General features: G+C 36.7%; 1 protein-coding gene across 1 annotated transcript in view; it reads left to right on the top strand.

Moving 5' to 3' along the window:
- Positions 1 to 7,029: 7,029 nt before the first annotated feature.
- LOC111052075 (glycine receptor subunit alpha-2) overlaps positions 7,030 to 25,288 on the top strand; it is a 69,790-nt gene continuing 51,531 nt past the window's right edge. Inside the window, exons 1-2 of the mRNA XM_039440565.1 lie at positions 7,030 to 7,178; positions 15,377 to 15,478. Of these exons, the coding sequence (XP_039296499.1) occupies positions 15,378 to 15,478 (101 nt within the window). The 5' untranslated portion in view covers positions 7,030 to 7,178; position 15,377. The remainder of the gene's footprint in view (positions 7,179 to 15,376; positions 15,479 to 25,288) is intronic.

Genomic DNA, 25,288 nt, shown 5'->3' with positions numbered 1-25,288 from the left:
TCTATCAACTGCCACTAGTCCCATATCTGTAGAAATTTCAGGAGCTCCGCCCCATCAATGCAAAGTGTGATTTTAGATTCTCAATTATCAGACTTCAAATACAATTTAAACAAAAAATTTTGAGTGGAAAAGATTGAGCATGAGAATCTCTACAATTAATGTTTAGTAACAATTTCACCTAAAATTAAAAATAAGCTCGAAATTCGAAAAATGTGATTATCCAATTATTGCAAACTGTTGGCAACTGTTGATTCTATTAAATGATTCACTATGAAGAGATAGCAGACCTCATGTGTGTCTCCAGCGTTATTGCCCTGTCACCAGCTGGCTCAAATCTTTGAATAGTAGACTTGAGATGCGCGGGAACACTAGCGTCCGGTGATCAATTTTCATAACGGCAAGGAAAGTTGTGTGAGTGCGCCACACCAGATTTTTGGCATAGTCATTCAATATCAGCTGCTTTACATCCATGGAATCAAGCCGTTAAACAGCTGATTGTAGAACAAATAAACATATGATTCTCATTACAGCATACTATCATAGAGAAACAATAGCGTAAGTAGATATGCCATGGTATAGGGCGTTTATGTCGCAACTTTTACTGTTATCTCATGTCGATTACTGTCGATTTTTACTGTTTTGAACAGGTAAGAGTGTATGAACGGCACAATATGAGAGACTACCAGCGTCATAAAGCTTCACGGGAAAGACCTTGTTTGCAGACGACTCTCGTCTGACGTCAGAAACAGGTTTCCTTCCAGCCGCTGCTAACATGGAAGTCTGTAGTTAATAAGTCGGGCAAGTGTCAACTTTCCTTATCTGAAGTCTCCATTATTTCAGTTCGAATTTCGAATCAAACTAATTCAGCATTCGCTTCGCAACCATTTCTATTCAATTATTTATTGTTGATTAGCGTGATTCCAAATTTTCAAAAATGCTTGAAGATGACGATGCCCGTGATATTCCAAGTGAAATTTTAAAAGAATCGGAAATCCTGACTGCAAATCTTCTACCACTAAAATCAAGAGAGAGGGACAATAACGAGTATTCTTTATTTATTTTGTCAGTAATACCCTGTAGTGTGGCAAAAAATATCGTTCGTACTATGGGCAAAAATGTTTTTCCGGCTCTCAATCTTTTCTAGTCCTCAGAGTTGAAAACCGATTTCGAGCCGGAAAAATCTCATTTTCTGCTCCTGGTGCGAAATATACTATTTCCTACAGTTACGTTGAAAAGTGGCCATTGCTGCACTGATTACAGAACGCAAAGAATCACTTTTCCGCTCTAGTGCGGGAAAAATTTTTCTGCACTCCAGATTTTCAACATGGCAACGCAAAATACTTAGTAGGTTATATGGAGCAACAGTGCAGCAAAATCAAAATGAAGTTGGTAACAGTGACTGCTGTGGCTGCTATAGTGAGCAGAGGTGCAACCAAGCACAACGCGCTAATTATTATTCATTATATATTATAACCAAGGACAACGAGGACTTTAGGATTTTAGGATTACGGTTTTTATCAATAATAAAATTACACAGAAAAACATTTGATGCATTTCAGGCAATTTTACCCATAATTACCCACTTTTCATATTCAATGGTAACTGTAGGAAAAACTTAATGTGAAATACGTGCGCAAAGTTCCTCTGCTGCACTCAATAAACCATTCCGCCCTCGCCTACGGCTCGGGCGTAAACGTTTCTTTCGGTGCAGCAAACTGACACTTTGCGCACTAGTTGCACAAATAACTATTCTAGATTATTATGACAAAAAATAGTGTAAGTTACTTGGACGTGAATGTCTTTTGCAGTGCTTGAATGAAATTCTAGTCTCGGCTAATGCCTTGACTAGAAACATCATTCTCACCTGCAAAAGGCCCCTTCCCGTCCTTTGACTTTTTGATACTTTTGAATGGCAATATGTTAATATTATCAAATCAAATCAAATTTTTTTATTATTCACAATACAAACAGTTGAGGGTCCTGCCAAACATAGAGGTTGTTTGGCGGGTGCCCAGTTACAGGAAAAAATGAGTTATTAGGAATGTTTTGATTCTTGAATAATAAACATAAATAATGAAAAGGTATTTGATCAGCTGTTTTAGCACACTTGAAATTTGGACAATATGAATGTCAACAATGCTTGATGTCGTTGACTGCGGAAGTTTACGCACAAAAGAAAATGCACCTTAAGGAAGGCGGTTGGAAGGAAAACGTGGAAAAAATGTCGTTCTATCATTTCCACTGACTTGAAATTCATTTCAAATGTCAGCATTTCTTATGAATTTTATCAATCTCTTTTCCATTTTGGTAGAGAGTTAGTGGGGAGGATATTTTTAATATTCTTTCCGAAGAATGGACATTAATATGTCCAAAGCTCCGCCAATTTATGTACATGCATAACAATATAATTATCCACAGTTATTATATTACAAATTGCTTTTTCATATCATATACAGTTCAATAATTATTTTCTTAGTCTATATTATGTAAATTCATCTATAAGTTTGATGTATTGTAAGCTATTGTATATAAGTGTATAAGCCAGTATATATTGTAATCTACATGAATAAAGTACTCAATCAATCAATCAATCAATCGATTCAACCAATTTGAAGTGAAGAATATCACAATAATATAGTGAGGTGGATATTAGAATAGCTAGGATATACCAAACAATAACTGAATGTATAAAAAAGGACCACATTTGATTGGAGTTCGGAGATATATGATAGCTTTGAAAAATCGACAGATTAATCTTGAGGAGAATGCAGAAGGAGTAGGAGGAGGAGGAGGATTGATTGATTGAGTACTTTATTTATGTAGATTACAATATATACTGGCTTATACACTTATATACAATAGCTTACAATAGGCTACAGCAAAGTTATAGATGAATTTACATAATATAGACTAAGGAAATAACTATTGAACTGTATATGATATGAAAAAGCAATTTGTAATATAATAACTATAGATAATAATCATATTGTTATGCATCTACATAAATGGGCGGAGCTTTGGACATATCAATGTCCATTCTTTGGGAAGAATATTAAAAATATCCTCCCCACTAACTCTCTACCAAAGGAGGAGGAGGAGGAGGAGGAGGAGGAGGAGGAAGAGGCGATGGTGGAGGGGGAGTAAAAAGAGGAGGCGTAGAAGAAGAAAAAGAAAAATATGATGAGATAGTTGATTATGAATATGGAGAAGATGAAGTAGTATTGTGTAATGAAGTGGAGGAAAATACAGGGCAAGAAGAAGAAGATGAACGAGAAGAAGAACAATCAGACGAAGCATATAAGAGAAACAAGGAGCGGGAGATAGAGGAGATGAAATACAAGAAGACTGAGAAGAAAGACAATAATCGAATGAAGAAGAAGAAAAAGTGGAAGAATATGAGGAAAACAAGGATTAGGAGGTAGAGGAGAATAGAATAAAGAGGAAGAAGATAAAGTAGGAGAAGAAGAAGAAAGAAGTAGAAGAATTTGAGGAAAGCAAGGATAATGAGGTAGAGGAGAATAGAATAAAGAGGAAGAGGATAAAGTGTGAGAAAAAGAAGAAGATAATGTGGACGATGAACGAGAAGAAGAAGAAGAAGAAAAAGTAGACGAAAAGGAAGAATATAAGAGGAACGAAGAGTGAGCGTTAAAGGAAAAAGTCGAAAAAGAAGAAGAAGAAGAAGAAGAAGAAGAAGGAGCAGAAGAAAAAGGAGAGGATGCTGACTGGAGGGGAATAAGGTGAAAATAGTTATTTGTGCAACTAGTGCGCAAAGTGACAGTTTGCTGCACCGAAAGAAACGTTTACGCCCGAGCCGTAGGCGAGGGCGGAATGGTTTGTTGAGTGCAGCAGAGGAACTTTGCGCACGTATTTCACATTAAGTTTTTCCTACAGTTACCATTGAATATGAAAAGTGGGTAATTATGGGTAAAATTGCCTGAAATGCATCAAATGTTTTTCTGTGTAATTTTATTATTGATAAAAACCTTAATCCCAAAATCCTAAAGTCCTCGTTGTCGTTGGTTATAATATATAATGAATAATAATTAGCGCGTTGTGCTTGGTTGCACGTCTGCTCACTATAGCAGCCACAGCAGTCACTGTTACCAACTTCATTTTGATTTTGCTGCACTGTTGCTCCATATAACCTACTAAGTATTTTGCGTTGCCATGTTGCAAATCTGGAGTGCAGAAAAATTTTTCCCGCACTAGAGCGGAAAAGTGATTCTTTGCGTTCTGTAATCAGTGCAGCAATGGCCACTTTTCAACGTAACTGTAGGAAAAGGAAATAAAAGATTTTTCCAATCTCTGTGATGTGAAAGGAGAGAACTTGAAGAAGAATGTAGAGGAGAAAAAAATTTAGGCAATGAATGATGTGATAAAGTTGTGGAGAAGAGAAAAAAGAAGAGTGAGAAGGAGAAGAAGAAGGAGGAAAAATATTCTATAGTAAGGTCCACGTTATAATGACAGTATTTGATCAACTTTGGTTCTGCTATCCTTGTCTATCATTCGACAAAGCCGGTGGTACTATCCTTTTCCAGGTCCACAACGATGCCAAGTATGTTTTTGACAGTGTAGAAATATAATTAATTAATGCAGAGAATCGGCATCGCTATTCTTTTATCATTATCCACTGCCATTATAACGTGGACCGCACTATAGTGGGAAGGAGTAGGAAGGGAGAAGAATTTGAAGAAAAAAATGAGGAGTGGCGGGAAAATAATGATGAGGAGAAGAAGAAATAGAATTCAAGAGAAACAAGGAGGATAAGTATAGGAGAAGATGAAGAAGAGGAGAAGAAGAAGTAAGATGAATTGGGAGGGAGAAGATGAGACGATAAAGAAGAAGAAGAAGAAGAAGAAGAAGAAGTAGTAGTAGTCAAATAATAAGAGAATGTAGCTACAGATTTGAGGGTAGTCATGAAAGGTAGAAGAAAAAAAGTTGAAGAGTGTGGAACACAAAGAATGAGATGTTATGGTTGATAAGACACATTTCAGAGCAAATTGAGAAAGGGGTGTGAGAAGGAATTGAGGGGTATCGGAAAGGGGAAACGAAAGAGAAAGAGAAGAAGAAGAGGAATAAAAAGAGATAGAGTGGTTTTTGTCATCCCCTGCTCTCTTGAACACTCCTCTCTCTTCCTTTTCTGAAAATTCTTGTCAAATTATTTCGCCGTCATCAGTAGTCGCCGATGCTAAGTTGAAAATTCACCCTTAGATTAGAAGCAGGGAACACAAATGATACGCAGTGAGCTTACGTTGCAAACTAGAGAGTTTTATTGCAATCTGTGCCACCATGTATTGCCACCACAGATTGCTGGAACGGAAATAGGTGGAGGAATTTAGGAGATTCGATGGTCGGCCATTGAGGAGTATTTTTTGATAAGTATTAACATGGAGAAACAATAGCATATTTAAGTAGATATCTCATGGTATAGGGCGTTTATGTAGCAACTTTTACTGTTATCTCAAGCCGATAGTCCACGTAGTTCTTTCCTGTGAAGCTTTATGACGCTGGTAGTCTCTCATATTGTGCCGTTCATACACTCTTACCCGGTCAAACCAGTAAAAATCGACATTAATCGGCTTGAGATAACAGTAAAAGTTGCGACATAAACGCCCTTTACCATGGGATATCTACTTACGCTATTGTTTCTCTATGGTATTGAGTATTTTTTATTGATCATCTCGTTCTCTCCTATAGTGAGATTTATGTAGTAAAGTCATTGGAAATAAAAGGATGCCATAGTTGCCATTTTCCTATTTTCATCATCTTCTGATTCCAGTCATCCCGGTTTATGTTATACTAGTAGTTCTGTGAACAGTAGACCTCGCGCAGTTACAAAATCACAGTCTACTCTTATACTGTCCATCAGAGTAAATCCTGTCTATATGTCGTGTCGGCGAGATATTGGTGTGAAAATGGCTGTTGAGGTTGGTGTATCAAAAATGCTAACATCAAAGCTAATCTCCTTCAAGACATACTATAGTGAGGTCCACGTTATAATGACAGTATTTGATCAACTTTGGTTTTGCTATCCTTGTCTATCATTTGACAAAACGGTGGTACTATCCTTTTCTAGGTCCACAACGATGCCAATTATGTTTTTGACAGTGTAGAAATATAATTGATTAATGCAGAGAATCGGCATTGCTATTCTTCTAACTTTATCCACTGCCATTATAACGTGGACCTCACTGTAGCAACAGGACAGGCCGAGTTCAAAGCAGAGAAAGGTCGAAAGACAATACATTGTTATTTTAGTTATTAATTGCATGCGTTATTGCATGCAATCAATAGTTCATTTGATTGTGCATAAAAAATGCATTCAATGAGGCATGCAATCAATAGTCCACACAGCAGCTGATTTTTCACCAATTTACATTGAGATATTGAATTGCATGTGTCATGGCATGCAATTTATAATCCACTCGACAACTGATTTATGATGAATAATTCTATAGTCTGTTGTTTTTTCAAAACCGTGAATATTACCCCGCGATCCATACCTTGCCTATATGCCGTTTCAAAGTCACAGAGGCAAAGTTATGGGAAGCGTACTGTAGAATGATGTAGCATAGAGAAACATTGAAACAATAGAGTAAGTAGATATGCCATGGTATAGGGCGTTTATGTCGCAACTTTTACTGTTATCTCAAGCCGATTACTGTCGATTATTGTCGAATTTCACTGTTTTGTTGAGGTGAGAGTGTATGAACGGCACAATATGAGAGACTACCAGCGTCACACAGCTTCACGGGAAAGAACTACGTGGACTATCGGCTTGAGATAACAGTAAAAGTTGCGACATAAACGCCCTATACCATGGGATATCTACTTATGCTATTGTTTCTCTATGGATGTAGATCAATGACTAGGTAGAATCAGTCATGACTCTGTGTGTGTTGCTAACTTAATCACTCTGTATCAAAAATAGTCTCCACTTCTGTATCAAGCGAGCTTCCTCCCCACAACCAGCACCCAATAATTCAGCGGCTGTCATTGAATTTTGCACTTGAAGTCCATATACTTGAAAAGTCGTCTTCATGTGGATAGGATTCTCCCAAGTATGCTAGAGGTGCGCTAAGTCCCACAAATCAAGTCCCGGACTTTGTTTGGATGGACTTCAACTTCGGAAAGGGGTCCTAAGCTCGAGAAGAAGGGAAGTGTGCGCGCTTTTCAAGGTAGAGGAAATTTTAAACTTCTTCAAACTTTGGAGGAAATTTGGAAATTAGAGATGCTGGGTATAGATCCTCCTGAAAAGAACGGAATCTATAGACAATGATTCTTGTATACGTATAAATAATACGCCCAAATTCTTGGGCCCGGTTGCTCAAACGTCAGTTAAATTTTAACCATGATTATAAATGCCAGGAGAACCAATAAGAGGAGGCTTTTTGGAATAGAAGGCTTCTCTGATTGGTTCTCATGACATGTACTCATGATTAAAATTCAACAGACTTTTGTGCAACTGAGTCTCCAAGTCAGATTAATTTAGTCTTGAGTTGGGGAGTTTGATAAAATAGAAATTTTGGACAATTTATATCCAAATTTGGGAAAAGAACAGTTTTGGGCTTTAAGCCTGTTGTTTCTTCCCCAATCATTCATAATTGAGAATCATATTGTAGCCAATGTATAAATAAATAAATTGAACCGAATTGGATTGTAGGCCTAGAAAAGTCACCTAAAGATGACTGATTTTTTATTAACTTTCAAATTAAAATTGATAATAACTACAAATTTCTATGATTGACTTTTTCTGTCAATTGTCTCAGAGAATAAAATTTGATGAACTAAAATAAGTTGGATTTCATATTAAATCGGAAGTATGAAACTACATTGGTAGTTTTTGCACCAAGCCACAGATATTATTATTGTAATTCCTGATATCATTAGAAAGTTTGTTATTTAACAACTCAATATCAAATCAATATTTGATAAACTTCAAAACGAACTGTTTTACATCACCATATTGACACATTTCTGAAAATAATCATAATCAGTGAGGTTCACGTTATAACGGCAGTGTTTAATTAGCAATGGCATTGCTATCCTTGTCTATGCATTCAACAAAGCGGATAGCCCTATCTCTTTCTCACTTTGCTCTGTTGACAGATTGTCTTTTAACAATGTAGAATTAATAATTAAATAACAAAATATTTCATCTTCAGTACGAAAATTCATTATGAAATTATATTGAAAAATATAGTTTCTTGCTAAATAGAATATAACTGATTATTTTAAACGAAAATGGAAAGTTAATATTACATCAATAAACCTGTATCAGCTACCGTCTATAGAAGGCATTGGCAAGACAGAGGATCGGCAACGTTTTTCTTCTATCTTTCTCCGCTGCCCTTATAACGTGGACCTCACTATACTCTTAAAGATGTCGGATTCCATTTGAAATTTTTTTAAGACACATAAAACACCATATTATATCATCCTAATTCAAATTGCAAATCATCCAAATATCAACCAATAATATTCTTCAGGTCATATTTCAAAAAATTCATTGAATTAAATAGCTATTTTTCTCGATTATTTATAACGTAGTCTATTTGAAATTTGATTTCATTGACAACTCATTCAATAATTTTTCAGTTCATACTTTCTTAAACTCATTGAATAGTTGGCTTTATTTACAGTTATTGATTGATTGATTGAGTACTTTATTTATGTAGATTACAATATATACTGTCTTATACACTTATATACAATAGCTTACAATACAGCAAAATTATAGATGAATTTACATAATATAGACTAAGAAAATAATTATTGAACTGTATATGATATGAAAAAGCTATTTGTAATATAATAACTATAGATAATAATTATATTGTTATGCATGTACATAAATTGGCGGAGCTTTGGACATATCAATGTCCATTTTTCGGAAAGAATATTAAAAAATATCCTCCCCACTAACTCTTATTTTCGTTATTATGAATTGAGGGAACAGCAAGATGGTGTTAAGTATAGTGAGGTCCACGTTATAATGGCAGTGGAGAAAGATAGAAGAAAAACGTTGCACATCCCCTGTCTTGACAATGCCTTCTATAGACGGTAGCTGATACAGGTTTATTGATGTAATATTAATTGTTCATTCTTGTTTAAAATAATCATTTATATTTTATCAAGCAAGAAATTATATTTTTCAATAATTTCATTATGGATTTTAATTATCAATTTTACATTGAGATAGTGTTTGATTAGCAATGGTATTGCTATCCTTGTCTATTCTACATTGGCAGTGTTTGATTAGCAATGCTATTGCTATCCTTGTCTATCATTCAACAAACCGGATAGTCATATATCTCTTTCTCGCTTTGCTCTGTTGCAAGATTGTCTTTTAACAATGTAGAATTGATAATTAAATAACAAAATATTTCATCTTCAGTACGAAAATTCATCATGAAATTATATTAAAGAATAAAATTTCTTGCTTAATACAATATAATTGATTATATTAAACGAGAATGAACAGTTAATATTACATCAATGAACCTGTATCAGCTAACGTCTATAGAAGGCATTGACAAGACAGAGGTTCGGCTACGTTGTTCTCCTATCTTTCTCCACTGTCATTATAACGTGGACCTCACTATAGAATATTTGATAGTAGGAAACACAAATGAAGGCACTCTCAACAGATGTCAACTGTTTTAAATGTTAACAAAATCAGTTCACTTTTGAATTTGTATTCCATAATTTATTAATATTTTTGTTAATTTGAACAATGAATAGAATATATTTCTATTCCAGAAATTATATAATACTCATCCAGTTCCGTGATAAAGTGATAATTAAAACTACTATTATTGATATAATCATCAATCAATAAATGATTATTCATTAAGATGGTAAAGTTTAATTTTCCATCTAATGAAAATTAATTTTTTTCAATCAAAAATATTATAATTTCTTCAGCATTATTTAGTTCATTTGATTATTTTTAATCACCTAATAAATTAGTTTTTCGAATGTGAGAATATTGATACTGATGGACACGCATAATAATACCATGACTGCAAAACAAAATATTGAAACCAAAGACCTTAAAGATGCGATTAGACTAAATTTATTAACAAAATGTTAATAACTCAATCCCTATAGATTGAACATAGCTTATCATACACATGATGAACATGTGTGTTTGTCAACTTGTGTTCAATCTAATAGAATTTATAAGGATTAAGTTATTAACATTTTGTTATAACTTTTGGTGTAAACCCAGCTTAAAGATGCATACCTCTTCAAGGTCTTTGATTGAAACTATAGACCTTATTCAAATACAGTAATAGACTGGCTTCTCCACACATCTGTGTAATCACTTGTCAGCTGATTTATGATGAATAATTATTCTATAGTCTGATTTTTACTCTAATATTGGCGTATGAAGGAGGCTCCTTTTTCCTTATATATTATCCATGAAATGCAAAATTTCCAAAAACCTTGTATATACGTCGACGCGCAATTTAAAAAGGAACATACCTGTCAAATTTCATGGAAATCTATTACCGCGTTTCGCCGTAAATGCGCAACATATAAACATATAAAAATATAGACATTTAAACATCAAGAGAGATGCCAAACCGTCGAGTTGAATCTTGGACCTCACTTCGTTCGGTCAATAATTTGATGAAAGAATTAGCCTAAACACAAAATCAGAATGAAACGCATTACTATAAGAGATATCACGTGATAAAAGCCCAATTTTTGCAAAGTATGTTGTTACTTTCCAGAGTTTAGGATCGAGAGAAACATCTATGAACAGTGAAAGAAGAACGAGTTGAGAATAATTACGTATTGGCTTCTTGTAGTGACGTCACTACCCTGTAGAGGGAGTCCAATAATTATCGTTTCTCTCTCTCTTATTCTCTCTCGCTCTTTCACACACTGTCTCATTCTCTTACACACTCTTTTACTCTCTTCAATCCTTCTCACCCTCATACACCTCTCACCGTAGATATCTATCTCTTCTTATCACCTCTTCTCATCATTTCGTCGTCTTCTTTTTCTTCTTCTTCTTCTACTTCTTCTTCTTCTTCTTCTTCTTCTTCTTCTTCTTCTTCTTCTTCTTCTTCTTCATTATCATCTTTTCCTGCTTTTCTCTCTCCAATTTGGACGTTACTCCACGACGTCAACTCGAAGAATGTAGATTTTGTCAGATTTGTTATAATCCTACATCTTTACTTTGATATCTATTAATTCGTGTATCATTAGTGATACATCATAATTCATAGAGATTTATCATGGATCCACTATTGGATACAATATTATGATTCATGTATCATGATACACTATGAACTATCAGCACTTCTTCTTGATGTTATTTCATTAATACTTCCCATCCAAACTTTGATCCTAGTTTAGAGTGAGCCTTACAATACCTATCTTCATATTTTTTAGTGCTGGTTGCACAAAAGCCGGTTAAATTTCAACCGTGATTAATTCAACGAGACCCAATCAGAGAAACTCTCTCAAAATCTTTCTCATCAAAAATGGTGGATTGCTCATGGAGCACCAATCAGAGAAGGCCTTTTAGATAAGAAAGATTTTTTGAGAGGGTTTCTCTGATTGGGTCTCGTAGAATTAATCACGGTTAAAATTTAATTGGCTTTTGGGCAACCGGCACTAAGTATCCTAATTCGTCATATGTTTCAGGTATCATTGTTTATTTTGAATGAAAAAGACTAAGAAGTTGTCATAAAACCACTGATTTATTGATAATTAGAAAGACCGGTTTCGGTTATTACACCATTGTCAGAGATTGACAATGGTGTAATAACCGAAACCGGTCTTTCTAATTATCAATAAATCAGTGGTTTTTTGACAATTTCTTAGTCTTTTTCACTCAATATGAATAATTACCACAATATCAACTTCTCAACTACACAAAAATCATTGTTTATAGTTACAATGAGACCTGAAACATAGGTTTGTTTCGAAAAATAATCTATAATATAATAAATGAAAGAATCGGCTCATACACGTAGATGATAGGAAATTCACGAATGACGCATCATCACGTCTCAACTACTCAACTCATTAACTTGAAATTTTGCATACAGATTCTCAATTTACCGAGGATGGTTATAGGCATATTTTCAATTCTTCAAAATTTCATTATTTCAAGATTTCAATCATCACGTCTCAACTAATCAACTTGAAATTCTGCATATTGATTCTTAATCAACCGAGGATGGTTATAGGCCTATTTTCAATTCTTCAAGATTTCTTCATGTCAAGTTTTTAATTTGATCCTAGTTTAGAGTGAGCCTTACAATACCTATCTTCATATTTTTAGTGCTGGTTGCACAAAAGCCGGTTAAATTTCAACCGTGATTAATTCAACGAGACCCAATCAGAGAAACTCTCTCAAAATCTTTCTCATCAAAAATGGTGGATTGCTCATGGAGCACCAATCAGAGAAGGCCTTTTAGATAAGAAAGATTTTTTGAGAGGGTTTCTCTGATTGGGTCTCGTAGAATTAATCACGGTTAAAATTTAATTGGCTTTTGGGCAACCGGCACTAAGTATCCTAATTCGTCATATGTTTCAGGTATCATTGTTTATTTTGAATGAAAAAGACTAAGAAGTTGTCATAAAACCACTGATTTATTGATAATTAGAAAGACCGGTTTCGGTTATTACACCATTGTCAGAGATTGACAATGGTGTAATAACCGAAACGGTCTTTCTAATTATCAATAAATCAGTGGTTTTTTGACAATTTCTTAGTCTTTTTCACTCAATATGAATAATTACCACAATATCAACTTCTCAACTACACAAAAATCATTGTTTATAGTTACAATGAGACCTGAAACATAGGTTTGTTTCGAAAAATAATCTATAATATAATAAATGAAAGAATCGGCTCATACACGTAGATGATAGGAAATTCACGAATGACGCATCATCACGTCTCAACTACTCAACTCATTAACTTGAAATTTTGCATACAGATTCTCAATTTACCGAGGATGGTTATAGGCATATTTTCAATTCTTCAAAATTTCATTATTTCAAGATTTCAATCATCACGTCTCAACTAATCAACTTGAAATTCTGCATATTGATTCTTAATCAACCGAGGATGGTTATAGGCCTATTTTCAATTCTTCAAGATTTCTTCATGTCAAGTTTTTAATTAGATCCTTGTGGAGCACGGGTTACCTGCTAGTATGAAATACAATGGGAGTAATGTAGTAGGCCTACCCTTTCATTACAAACAACTAGTTTCAACACTAAGGCTCAACTGACACTTGGGCGACTCAGGTGGAGAAGAGACTGAACTCTAGTGGAGAGCATGTGTTTCCAAATGGTGACACTCAGACCAGTCGATTCTAGTCTCCGCGACGTCACCATTTCAAAACACATGATCTCCACTAGAGTCCAGTCTCTTCTCCACCTGAGTCGCCTAAGTGTCAGTTGAGCCTTACTGTTTATTCTTGTTTAAAATAATCAATTATATTTCATGCGAAAAGAGATTATATTTTTCAATGATTGAATGATAAATTTCTATAATATTGAGATTGAATATTTTGTTGATTGATTATATCTCTCCATTATTGAAAGACGATCTGGCGTAGGTAGAAAGGGATAGCGCTATCTGGTGACACTCAGACCAGTCGATTCTAGTCTCCGCGACGTCACCATTTGGAAACACATGCTCTCCACTAGAGTCCAGTCTCCTCTCCACCTCAGTCGCCTAAGTGTCAGTTGAGCATAAAAGTGTAGAGCATTAAGAAGGGCACAGTATGAGAGACTACCAGCGTCACATAGCTTCACCAAAAACAACTACTAGGACTATCGGCTTCAGTTAACACTCACATTTGCAACATAGACACCCTATACACTGTCTATTATTAGTGTGTTGTTGGGAGTGTAAGAGTGTAAGAAGGGCACAGTATGAGAGACTACCAGCGTCACATAGCTTCACCAAAAACAACTACTAGGACTATCGGCTTCAGTTAACACTCACATTTGCAACATAGACACCTATACACTGTCTATTATTAGTGTGTTGTTGGGAGTGTAAGAGTGTAAGAAGGGCACAGTATGAGAGACTACCAGCGTCACATAGCTTCACCAAAAACAACTACTAGGACTATCGGCTTCAGTTAACACTCACATTTGCAACATAGACACCCTATACACTGTCTATTATTAGTGTGTGTTGGGAGTGTAAGAGTGTAAGAAGGGCACAGTATGAGAGACTACCAGCGTCACATAGCTTCACCAAAAACAACTACTAGGACTATCGGCTTCAGTTAACACTCACATTTGCAACATAGACACCCTATACACTGTCTATTATTAGTGTGTTGTTGGGAGTGTAAGAGTGTAAGAAGGGCACAGTAAAAGAGACTACCAGCGTCACATAGCTTCACCAAAAACAACTACTAGGACTATCGGCTTCAGTTAACACTCACATTTGCAACATAGACACCCTATACACTGTCTATTATTAGTGTGTTGTTGGGAGTGTAAGAGTGTAAGAAGGGCACAGTATGAGAGACTACCAGCGTCACATAGCTTCACCAAAAACAACTACTAGGACTATCGGCTTCAGTTAACACTCACATTTGCAACATAGACACCCTATACACTGTCTATTATTAGTGTTTTGTTGAAGTGTAAGAGTGTAAGAAGGGCACAGTATAAGAGACTACCAGCGTCACATAGCTTCACCAAAAACAACTACTAGGACTATCGGCTTCAGTTAACACTCACATTTGCAACATAGACACCCTATACACTGTCTATTATTAGTGTTTTGTTGGAGTGTAAGAGTGTAAGAAGGGCACAGTATAAGAGACTACCAGCGTCACATAGCTTCACCAAAAACAACTACTAGGACTATCGGCTTCAGTTAACACTCACATTTGCAACATAGACACCTATACACTGTCTATTATTAGTGTGTTGTTGGGAGTGTAAGAGTGTAAGAAGGCACAGTATGAGAGACTACCAGCGTCACATAGCTTCACCAAAAACAACTACTAGGACTATCGGCTTCAGTTAACACTCACATTTGCAACATAGACACCCTATACACTGTCTATTATTAGTGTGTTGTTGGGAGTGTAAGAGTGTAAGAAGGCACAGTATGAGAGACTACCAGCGTCACATAGCTTCACCAAAAACAACTACTAGGACTATCGGCTTCAGTTAACACTCACATTTGCAACATAGACACCCTATACACTGTCTATTATTAGTGTGTTGTTGGGAGTGTAAGAGTGTCAGTTGAGCCTGATAGATACTTGATAAATTTTATTGTGTATCAATTGTTTCAGTAGCGCTAATAATTGAAGTGGAATTCAAAATATTTCTATAAAATTAAGTTTCATCTGTGTGTATTTTTCAGAATGCCAAAACCTGTGGAATTGCCCAGCAGTTGTCTGCCCACTATAAGCCAGATAGCAAATTCACTCCTCATCTACATTATATTAATATCAACTCATACTGCGTAAGTGAAAATATACCCTTTTATTAATCGATATTATTCAAAAAATAATTATTGACTTCCAAGTGAGTTCCACGTTATAATTGCTGTGGAGAAAGATAGGAGAACAACGTTGCCGATCCTCTGTCCTGTCAATGCCTTCTATAGACGGTAGCTGATACAGGTTTATTGATGTAATTGATTAACTGTTTATTCCTGTTTATAATATTCAATTATGATTTATCAAGCGGGAAATTCTATTTTTCAATAATTAAATAATGAATCTTTATGATTGAGATGAAATATTTTGTCAATTGAAAACCAAGTGACGAAGCAGTGTGTGATTACATAACCTTATCTTTTGGACAACATTAACATTTTATCAAAATTTTTGGAGAGAAATAGTACAGGCTCAGCCTAGTTTTTCCTCCAATGTCATAATTGTATTATGATTATAGTATTTTATACAACAAATGAATAAATTAATTATTAAATCTACATTTTTGGAAGACGATCTGGCAACAAAGCAAAGCGAGAAAGAGATAGCGCTTTCCATGCTTTGTTGAATGATAGACAAGGATAGCAATACTATTGCTAATCAAACTCTGCCATTATAACGTGAACCTCACTATGGAAAGAGGAAACATTGCTTGCTATTGATGAGGTGAATTTATTTATTTATTCGTTGATATAATTACAAATCATATGAATATAATTGGGATAGAACAACAGGCATAGCCCAAAACTATTCTGTTCCCAAATTTTGATAAATAATGAAATGTCCGAAAAAATATGTTATGTTCTTACTGAGGAAATTTAAAGTCCAAGAATATATATTAGCTAGAAATTTTGAATTTAGAATTATTAAAATACCAAATTATAGTCAAATTTTGCACTTAATATCACCGCACTTTGAATAAATTAAATTATTTCAGGAAATTTTGAATCCAAAATATAAGGTGAATTGAGAGTTGGAATCTCTCTATAGAACTTCATACCTTTGAATTTGAAAAACTAGAAAAATACAGGCTTTTTTACTTTATATGGGATCTTATGACTTGTAACTCTTTGCTTTAGCAATCTATACTATTTTGTAACTTTTTTGCTTTAGCAATCGATATTATTCAAAAAATAATTATTGACTTCCAAGTGAGTTCCACGTTATAATTGCTGTGGAGAAAGATAGGAGAACAACGTTGCCGATCCTCTGTCCTGTCAATGCCTTCTATAGACGGTAGCTGATACAGGTTTATTGATGTAATTGATTAACTGTTTATTCCTGTTTATAATATTCAATTATGATTTATCAAGCGGGAAATTCTATTTTTCAATAATTAAATAATGAATCTTTATGATTGAGATGAAATATTTTGTCAATTGAAAACCAAGTGACGAAGCAGTGTGTGATTACATAACCTTATCTTTTGGACAACATTAACATTTTATCAAAATTTTTGGAGAGAAATAGTACAGGCTCAGCCTAGTTTTTCCTCCAATGTCATAATTGTATTATGATTATAGTATTTTATACAACAAATGAATAAATTAATTATTAAATCTACATTTTTGGAAGACGATCTGGCAACAAAGCAAAGCGAGAAAGAGATAGCGCTTTCCATGCTTTGTTGAATGATAGACAAGGATAGCAATACTATTGCTAATCAAACTCTGCCATTATAACGTGAACCTCACTATGGAAAGAGGAAACATTGCTTGCTATTGATGAGGTGAATTTATTTATTTATTCGTTGATATAATTACAAATCATATGAATATAATTGGGATAGAACAACAGGCATAGCCCAAAACTATTCTGTTCCCAAATTTTGATAAATAATGAAATGTCCGAAAAAATATGTTATGTTCTTACTGAGGAAATTTAAAGTCCAAGAATATATATTAGCTAGAAATTTTGAATTTAGAATTATTAAAATACCAAATTATAGTCAAATTTTGCACTTAATATCACCGCACTTTGAATAAATTAAATTATTTCAGGAAATTTTGAATCCAAAATATAAGGTGAATTGAGAGTTGGAATCTCTCTATAGAACTTCATACCTTTGAATTTGAAAAACTAGAAAAATACAGGCTTTTTTACTTTATATGGGATCTTATGACTTGTAACTCTTTGCTTTAGCAATCTATACTATTTTGTAACTTTTTTGCTTTAGCAATCTATACTATAATAAAGGAAAGAACTGGCTTATACAGGTAGGGGATAGGAAATTCACGAATGACGCATCATCACGTCTCAACTACTCGACTGATTCACTTGAAATTTTGCATATACATTCTTAATTTACCGAGGAAGGTTATAGGCCTATTTCAAACACTTCAAGACCCCACTCGCACAAGTTTTCAGTTTGTCAAGTTCTAAAGTTTGTCAAGTTTGTCAAGACTCTAGTGGAGCCAAAGTTACCTGATAGTCTTAAATATATCATATCCACCAAGAAAATATGTCTCTTCATCCAACGATAAATTTTTATAATTGAGATTAAAATTCTGGATGTTCATCGTACTTCTTCATAGAAGACAATCAATTTGCAACGGTGTAAAGTTGGAAAAGGATAGAACTATCTGCTTTGTTGAATAATAGACAAGGATAGCAACACCAATGTTAATCAGGTGCTGACTTTATAACGTTGACCTCACTTTTGCAATCAGTGGTCGACAATATGATACAGTATCACCTCAACTTGATACAGAACACCATAACTTGATACAAAACAGGATAGAGCTATCTGCTTTGGGGAATAGAAAACAAGGATAGCAACACCAATGTTAATCGGGTGCTGACTTTATAACGTGGACCTCAATTCTGCAAACAGTGGTCAACAATATGATACAGTATCACCTCAACTTGATACACAGTACCATAATTTGATACAGAACAGGATAGAGCAATCTGCTTTGTCGAATGATAGACAAGGATAGCAACACCAATGTTAATCAGGTGCTGACTTATAACGTGTACATCACTTTTGCAATTAGTGCTCGATAATATGATACAGTATCACCTCATCTTGATACACATCACCATAACTTGATACAAAAAAGGATAGAGCTATCTGCTTTGAGGAATAGAAGACAAGGATAGCAACAACAATGTTAATCAAGTGATGACTTTATAACGTGGAACTCACCAAAGAACAAGAATAACCACAACATGATACCGTATCAACACAATATGATACGGTATCACCTCAACTTGATACTCAACACCATAATTTGATACAGAACAGGATAGAGCTATCTGCTTTTTCGAATGATAGACAAGGATAGCAACACCAATGTTAATCAGGTGCTGACGTCATAACGTGGACCTCACTATCTATATATATGAAAGCGAAATGGCACTCACTCACTGACTAACTGACTCACTCACTCACTCGCAGAACTAAAAATCTACCGGACCAAAAACGTTCAAATTTGGTAGGTATGTTCAGTTGGCCCTTTAGAGGCGCACTAAGAAATCTTTTGGCAATATTTTAACTCTAAGGGTTGTTTATAAGGGTTTAAAGTTCGTCTTTTAGCATGTATATTATTCTTCTCCCAATCTCTTAACTATAATTGAAATTTCCATATCATATGTTACTATAGAACTATAATCTAGATGGAGTACCTCTTCGAAACAGTTGTTAACTGGCAACTAAATTAATAATTTTGTCAGGTTGGCATTAAGTTGAGTTGACTTTGTTAGGTTGGCACCAAGTTGAAGATTTAAATGCATTTATCGCGGAAAAATTGATTGGGCACTGCTACTTCAATCCTGGGAATATTTTATTACTAGCCATCAGGCTCGCTTCGCTTGCCATATCCGTTTAGCCAGACGTTTAGTCTGGACCCCCGACTGGATTGTCCTAACATATGATAAAAATGCTCAAATGAAAAATGCAGGCGAGCGAAGAGAGCCTGCTGATCCCATCCCTGGACGATCCAGGGGGGTTCAGAAGGTGGAGCCCCCTGGCTAGACGGATATGGCGAGCGAAGCGAGCCTGACGGCTAGTAGTTCATATAAGTTTTCTTGTGGTAGCTATTTTCGAAGCTGGAAAAAACTCAATATTTGAAAGACTGAAATACAGGTTGGTTATTATGGGACGCTGAGAATAAGAGGGAACATGGAATAGATGGGTTCTGGATAAGGGAGGAAACTGAAGGGATGTGAGAGAGAAAGAAAGAGAGGGAGAGTGTGAGTGAGAGAGCGTCAGAGGAGAAAGCCGACCACTTAAGATACTGGAGTGGCTGCACTCCTTGTGTATTGGCTTAGTCAGCTGATTTCGCTCTTCACAATGTTCTACTTTTTCTTCTCATTCTTTTTCTGCTCCTTCTTCTCCTTCTTCTTCTTCTTCTTCTTCTTCTTCTTCTTCTTCTTCTTCTTCATCTACTACTTTTACTTTGTCTTCTTCTTTTTCTGCTGCTGTTTCTTGTCTCTTCTTCATCTGTTCCTTCTTCTTCTTCATTGTATTTTTTCTACTGCCGTTTCTTCTTCTCCTTCACCATCATCTTCTTTCTCTTTCACTACACCTCATGTTTCTGATCCCTCTTCCTCTTCTTCTACTTATTCTCCTTCTTCGTCTCCGTCTTCTACTTCTTTTTCTACTGCTGTTTCTTCTTCTCTACTGTCAACTTCTTTTTGAATACTCTATTCTTTTTTCTCTTTAACTACAACCATAGAGAAACGATAGCATAAATAGATATCCCATGGTATAGGGCGTTTATGTCGCAACTTTTACTGTTATCCCAAGCCGATAGTTCACATAGCTTCTTTCCTATGCAGCTGTGTGACGCTGGTAGTCTCTCAAATTGTGCCGTTCATACACTCTCACCCCAACAAAACAGTTAAAATTGACAATAATCGACAGTAATCGGCTTGAGATAACAGTAAAAGTTGCGACATAAATTCCCTATACCATGGGATATCTACTTACGCTATTGTTTCTCTATGCTACAACTCATTTTTTCATGCATCATTTTATTATTCTCCTTTTTCTTTTTCTTCTTCCACTTCTCCTACGTCTTCTACTTCTTCTTCATCATCTTCTTCATTCTTTCTCCTTCACCGTCTCATGTTACTCCCGGAATATTCTATTCATATTTTTCTTGTATACTAGAACTAATTTTCCTTATGCCTCTTCTTCTTCTTCTTTTTCTTCTTCTTCTTCTTTCTCCTCCTCTTCTTCCTCTTCTTATACCACTCCTTCTTCTTTCCTTCTTCTTCCCCTCCTCACCTATTCTTCTTCTTTCTCTTTGCTGTCATCTTTTTCGGAATACTCACTCCCTCTTCTGTTCCTTCTAAACACTATTCATCTGATGTATCTCCTTTTCATTCTCTTTTACTACTTCTCCTCCTTCCTCCTTCTTCATTGTTTTTTTCTTCTTTCCTCTTCAAACTGATTCTTTGTCTTGTACTGTCTCTTTATTCGGTTTTCAATATTTCTTGTTCTTCTGGTTGGTTCCCATATATTCCTATACTTTACTCTAGCTCTCTCGTTCTCATGCTAGCTTGTTCTCTGTTATTTTCCTCTACCATCGATGTGAATAGGTAAAATCACAAAGGAAAACAAGAAAATGAGAAGAAAAAGAAGGGTTGAAGAAGATGATTGATTGATTGATTGAGTACTTTATTTATGTAGATTACATTTATATATATATATATTATATATATATATATATATATATATATATATATATATTGTCACAAAGTGAATTTTTGTGACGGATAGAGAGCCGTCGTCCAGCATAAAATTAGCGAAATTATTCTATTTTAGAAGAGGAATAGGATCGTCTGCCGGATATATTTTGCTAGATTTGTAGTTCTGTATATGCATTATCACCATCGCCGTCAACCCCTTTAAATCAGCAGCAACAGGTTCATAATAACCAGAAATTTCCAGATTTTGTTTACCACTCTGAGCGTCCTCGTATTTTGTATTACATTAGCAGCATTCGTATCATCTAAACGATAAGCGGCTACCGAGTCGGGTCAGTATCGCTCTGCATGAAATTTCTGGAATAGAAATGTTGTTTACCGGCCTGAATTAGTGTAGTAATTAGTATCAGTGTCGTCATTAGCTGCACCCTTATCATCAGCACTAGTGGATTCAAACCCTGTCACATGACTAGTGGCGTGATCGTCTTTTCAGACTCCCATTGGTCAGCAAGCCCCTTTTCCCCCGGCCTCCTAACTTTCAGCGACCCGGTGTGGCTTCAAGAAGACCTGGGAGAGAGCAGTTGTTCGGTGGTTGAGCGTGAGATCGGGTCGCGAATCTCCTCTCCTTACGACGTTACCGACACTAATTATTATTCTATCTTGTGTTAACGTAGAATATTGTAGGTCGAGTTCCGAACAACTCGGAGTTAGAATTACCTTGTGGGTTTTTCTTTCTTGTCAGCTATTTTTTTCCCGAATTCGTATCACTGGGGGTGAACGAATTATTCTTGGTTTTGAAACCTGTAAGGGATCTCAAGTTTGAGCTACAAACAGTTGAGTGGGGAAATTTAGCTAGGCTCTTAAGCAAATTATTTTTGAGGGCTTAATTCTTAAGTCTCGACTCTGTCGCTTCACGACGTTTAAGTTTAGTGCGGGAATTTGTTTGCTATTCTCCGTATTTAATTCTGCAGTGATTCAGGTAACTGTATGTTAGGACTGGTCACTTGTGTGCATTTCCTCTTCTGTAATAAGGTAATCTCAGTTTTTAGGGGTGTATTTTCCTTATTAATTTTCATACTATAGAGTGGCCCTGTATTTTAAATTCGCTTAGCAGTTTCTGACTTGCTGTAATTCCAAGTAGGAAAAGCCCAATCCTTTTCCTAGAGAACTCAGGTGCAGCTTGAGCTCGTCCTCGTCGAAGTTTCTAGACTGCGACATCCTTTCTCTTTCTCTCTCTTAACTTTTCCTATTCTATAATCCTTCTAGCTCTCAGGTACAGTTTGAGAACGTCCTTGCCGAAGTTCCCAGACTGCGGCATCCTCCCCCTTCCTTCCTCTAAATTTTTCCTACCCTGTATAGTGCGAGATCTCAGTTCCAGACTCGAGATCGTTCCCGTCGCGGTCCTCAGACCAGCGAGAGGTGTAGGAAACCTTATGTAGAGCAGGATCTCAGTCACAGATTAGAGATCGACCCTGTCGCGGTTCTCAGATCAGCGAGAAGCTTAGGAGAATCCTTGTAAACCTTTCCCTATCCTCTCATAATAGTCGACATACTGACTATTAATTTAAAAGCGTTTCGGACGATTGAGAGTGATTCCCATACCCTTAAGGGCAGTTACAGATTGGCCCTTAATAACCGGCGCGCTGTCATCAGATCAGCGCGGAAATCCTGTTTAGCAGTTTCAGAATTGCTGAAAATCCTTTCGCAGCTGCAGGCTCGCGATTCAGAAATCCGACACCCGAAACCTCATCCATTGAGCTTTAGTTATCATAAAATTGTAATCGATATACTGTATTTAGCTAGCAGGTTCAGCTTGCTGAGAACTATATCGCGATTCACAGATCGCGAGTTATTGAACAAAACCCCATTAGTTACAGGAAGGAACAATCCTATTAACGAATCTCCATTCCCCAGGCCCGATAAAATATTCCCTATACCTCTAACTCGGTATACCATATCCTGTATCTTATACCACTTGCACCTCTCCAATCATATTGATCTAATACCGGGTGCGCAGGTTCAGTCTGCACACCGACAGCCCGCAGTCTCAGATTGCGAAAACCGTAACAAAAATTCTATATCATTCCTTGTTAAACTCCATCCCGAGTTCCTCCACCTACAACCTTTATTCCGGGCTTGCAGGTACAGCTTTGCTCGCCGTCAACTCGCAGTTGGTTCAGATTGCGTACTACCTTTACAAATATAATTATTTGTGGGGATCTGATATCCGGATCCGTATCCTTGGTTAAGGTTACCTCAATTCTCCCTAACACCCAACCTGAATTCCAAGAGCCGAGGGCCGAATCGGCCAACAACGGCACGGGCACACACTCTTCCCTCCAAATTAAATACCTCCCGTCAAAGACAGAGGGTAAAGAATCAGGACAGGGGGAGAAGTGTAGGTCCAGTATCTCCACCAGTCAATACGGTCACCGACCCCGACCCATACCCGGCTGTAGCTAGTCCGCGTCGTAGCAATACTTCGCAATTATTAGAAAACCTAGAGGGTGGAATAGGTCATTCTAATAAAACTGACGTCTCCCAACGTGGGGCTAAGACGTCTGGCGCCCAAGTAGATCGTGAGCAAAGGTTAAGTAAACCCCAGTGCACGATGTCGGAACGGGGAGAGGAGTCTACACTCCAAGAGTACGAGGAGGTCCAGGGAGATCACGAGACAGACACCACGGAGCGAGAAACCGACCCTCGAGTGTCGTGGGTGTACCGGCTGAGTAAGGAGGAAGCGGTCAGCTACCTGGAGAGTCTTGGCCTGTCGGCAGTGGGGACTCTGATGGAGCTGAGGAGGAGGATGGTTGAACACCATCGGTCCCGGACCGCTGCGACCTCTCAGACTCGCCGGGACGATGCTATCCCAGGCACAAGCCGTGTCTACTCCGAGCCGTCCCTCCACAACAGAGTGAATCGACCAACAGGTATAGAGCCGGCACCACACCGCTCTTCAGGCACGTATAGTCAGGGCGCTGTATGTGATAAGGTAAGAAGTTGGAATTTACGTTTTGATGGTGTATCAGATGCTCCCAGTTTTATCGAGAGGCTCACTGAACTTCAGAGCGCATATGGGATATCTGGGGAACAATCTCTTATAGCCCTACCAGAGCTGATGGAGAGAGGGGCCCTACTCTGGATGCGGAATCGTCGCTCCCAGTGGAGGACGTGGGCTGACTTTGTAGATGCGTTTAAACTCCGATACTATCCCCATACTTATAGTGACGATCTTGAAAGTCAAATCATTGCAAGGAAGCAGAGGGAGGGCGAACCGGCTGATGAGTATGCCGAAGCCCTACTCACTTTAATGAGGAGATTAGGAAGTTACGACGGGGATAGGATATATCAGAGGGTGTATCAGAATTTATTACCCAGATATAAATTACATGTCCGAAGTGTAGGAGCCCAAAACATAGACCAACTGTTAGATATAACTAGGGAATATGAGGCAATCCGTGCTGAGGAAAAGCACTCTAGGTTGTCCTCACGGAATACTAAAATCGAGGACAATAAACGGGGAGAAAATTCAGCTAAGGCAACTACTAAGCCACGGGAGACTAAAGTGATAGAAGAGAGTAGTACTAGTCAGGGTACTGTGTGCTGGAATTGTAAAAAGACAGGACATTGGAGGTCAACTTGCCCCGAGCTTTCTAAGTGTAAGGAATGTGGGAAAAATCATGATCAGTGTAACTGTAAGTCCCAGAGTAAAAGATCGTCGGGAAATTCAGTAATTCATTCAACAAAGATTTTAAGTCCCAGAACCGTGTCAGGAGATACACGGACTTTCATTGATGTGAGTTTGGCGAACCAGAAATTTGTCGCTTTGATTGATACAGGATCGGAAAAATCCTACATCAGTACACAAGTTCTGAGAGCATTAGAACGTGAGGGGTCAGTAAGGAAAGAAAACTGCACACATAAAGCGATACTCGCTGATGGGAAGTCTGCTCTCCTCTCGATAAAAGTTGTTACCCAATTGAAAATAGAAAATATTTCTGTTTCTTTCCAGGCTGTAGTGATGAAAGGCCTTAAGCCTGACGTGTTGTTAGGAGTGTCATTTATGATTCAGCATAATTTAACTATCAATATGAGGCATAATAGAGTAGAATGGGAACCAGAGATAGTGGGAGCTATACGTGGTAGTAAGAGTTCAGCGAATACTTCTAAGGTGTCGACTG

This window comes from Nilaparvata lugens, chromosome 14 (genome assembly GCF_014356525.2).
Source record: "Nilaparvata lugens isolate BPH chromosome 14, ASM1435652v1, whole genome shotgun sequence".
Classification (NCBI taxonomy): Eukaryota; Metazoa; Arthropoda; class Insecta; order Hemiptera; family Delphacidae; genus Nilaparvata; species Nilaparvata lugens.
Note: the sequence above shows the minus strand (reverse complement) of the source record. Positions and strands in the feature narration are given on the sequence as shown.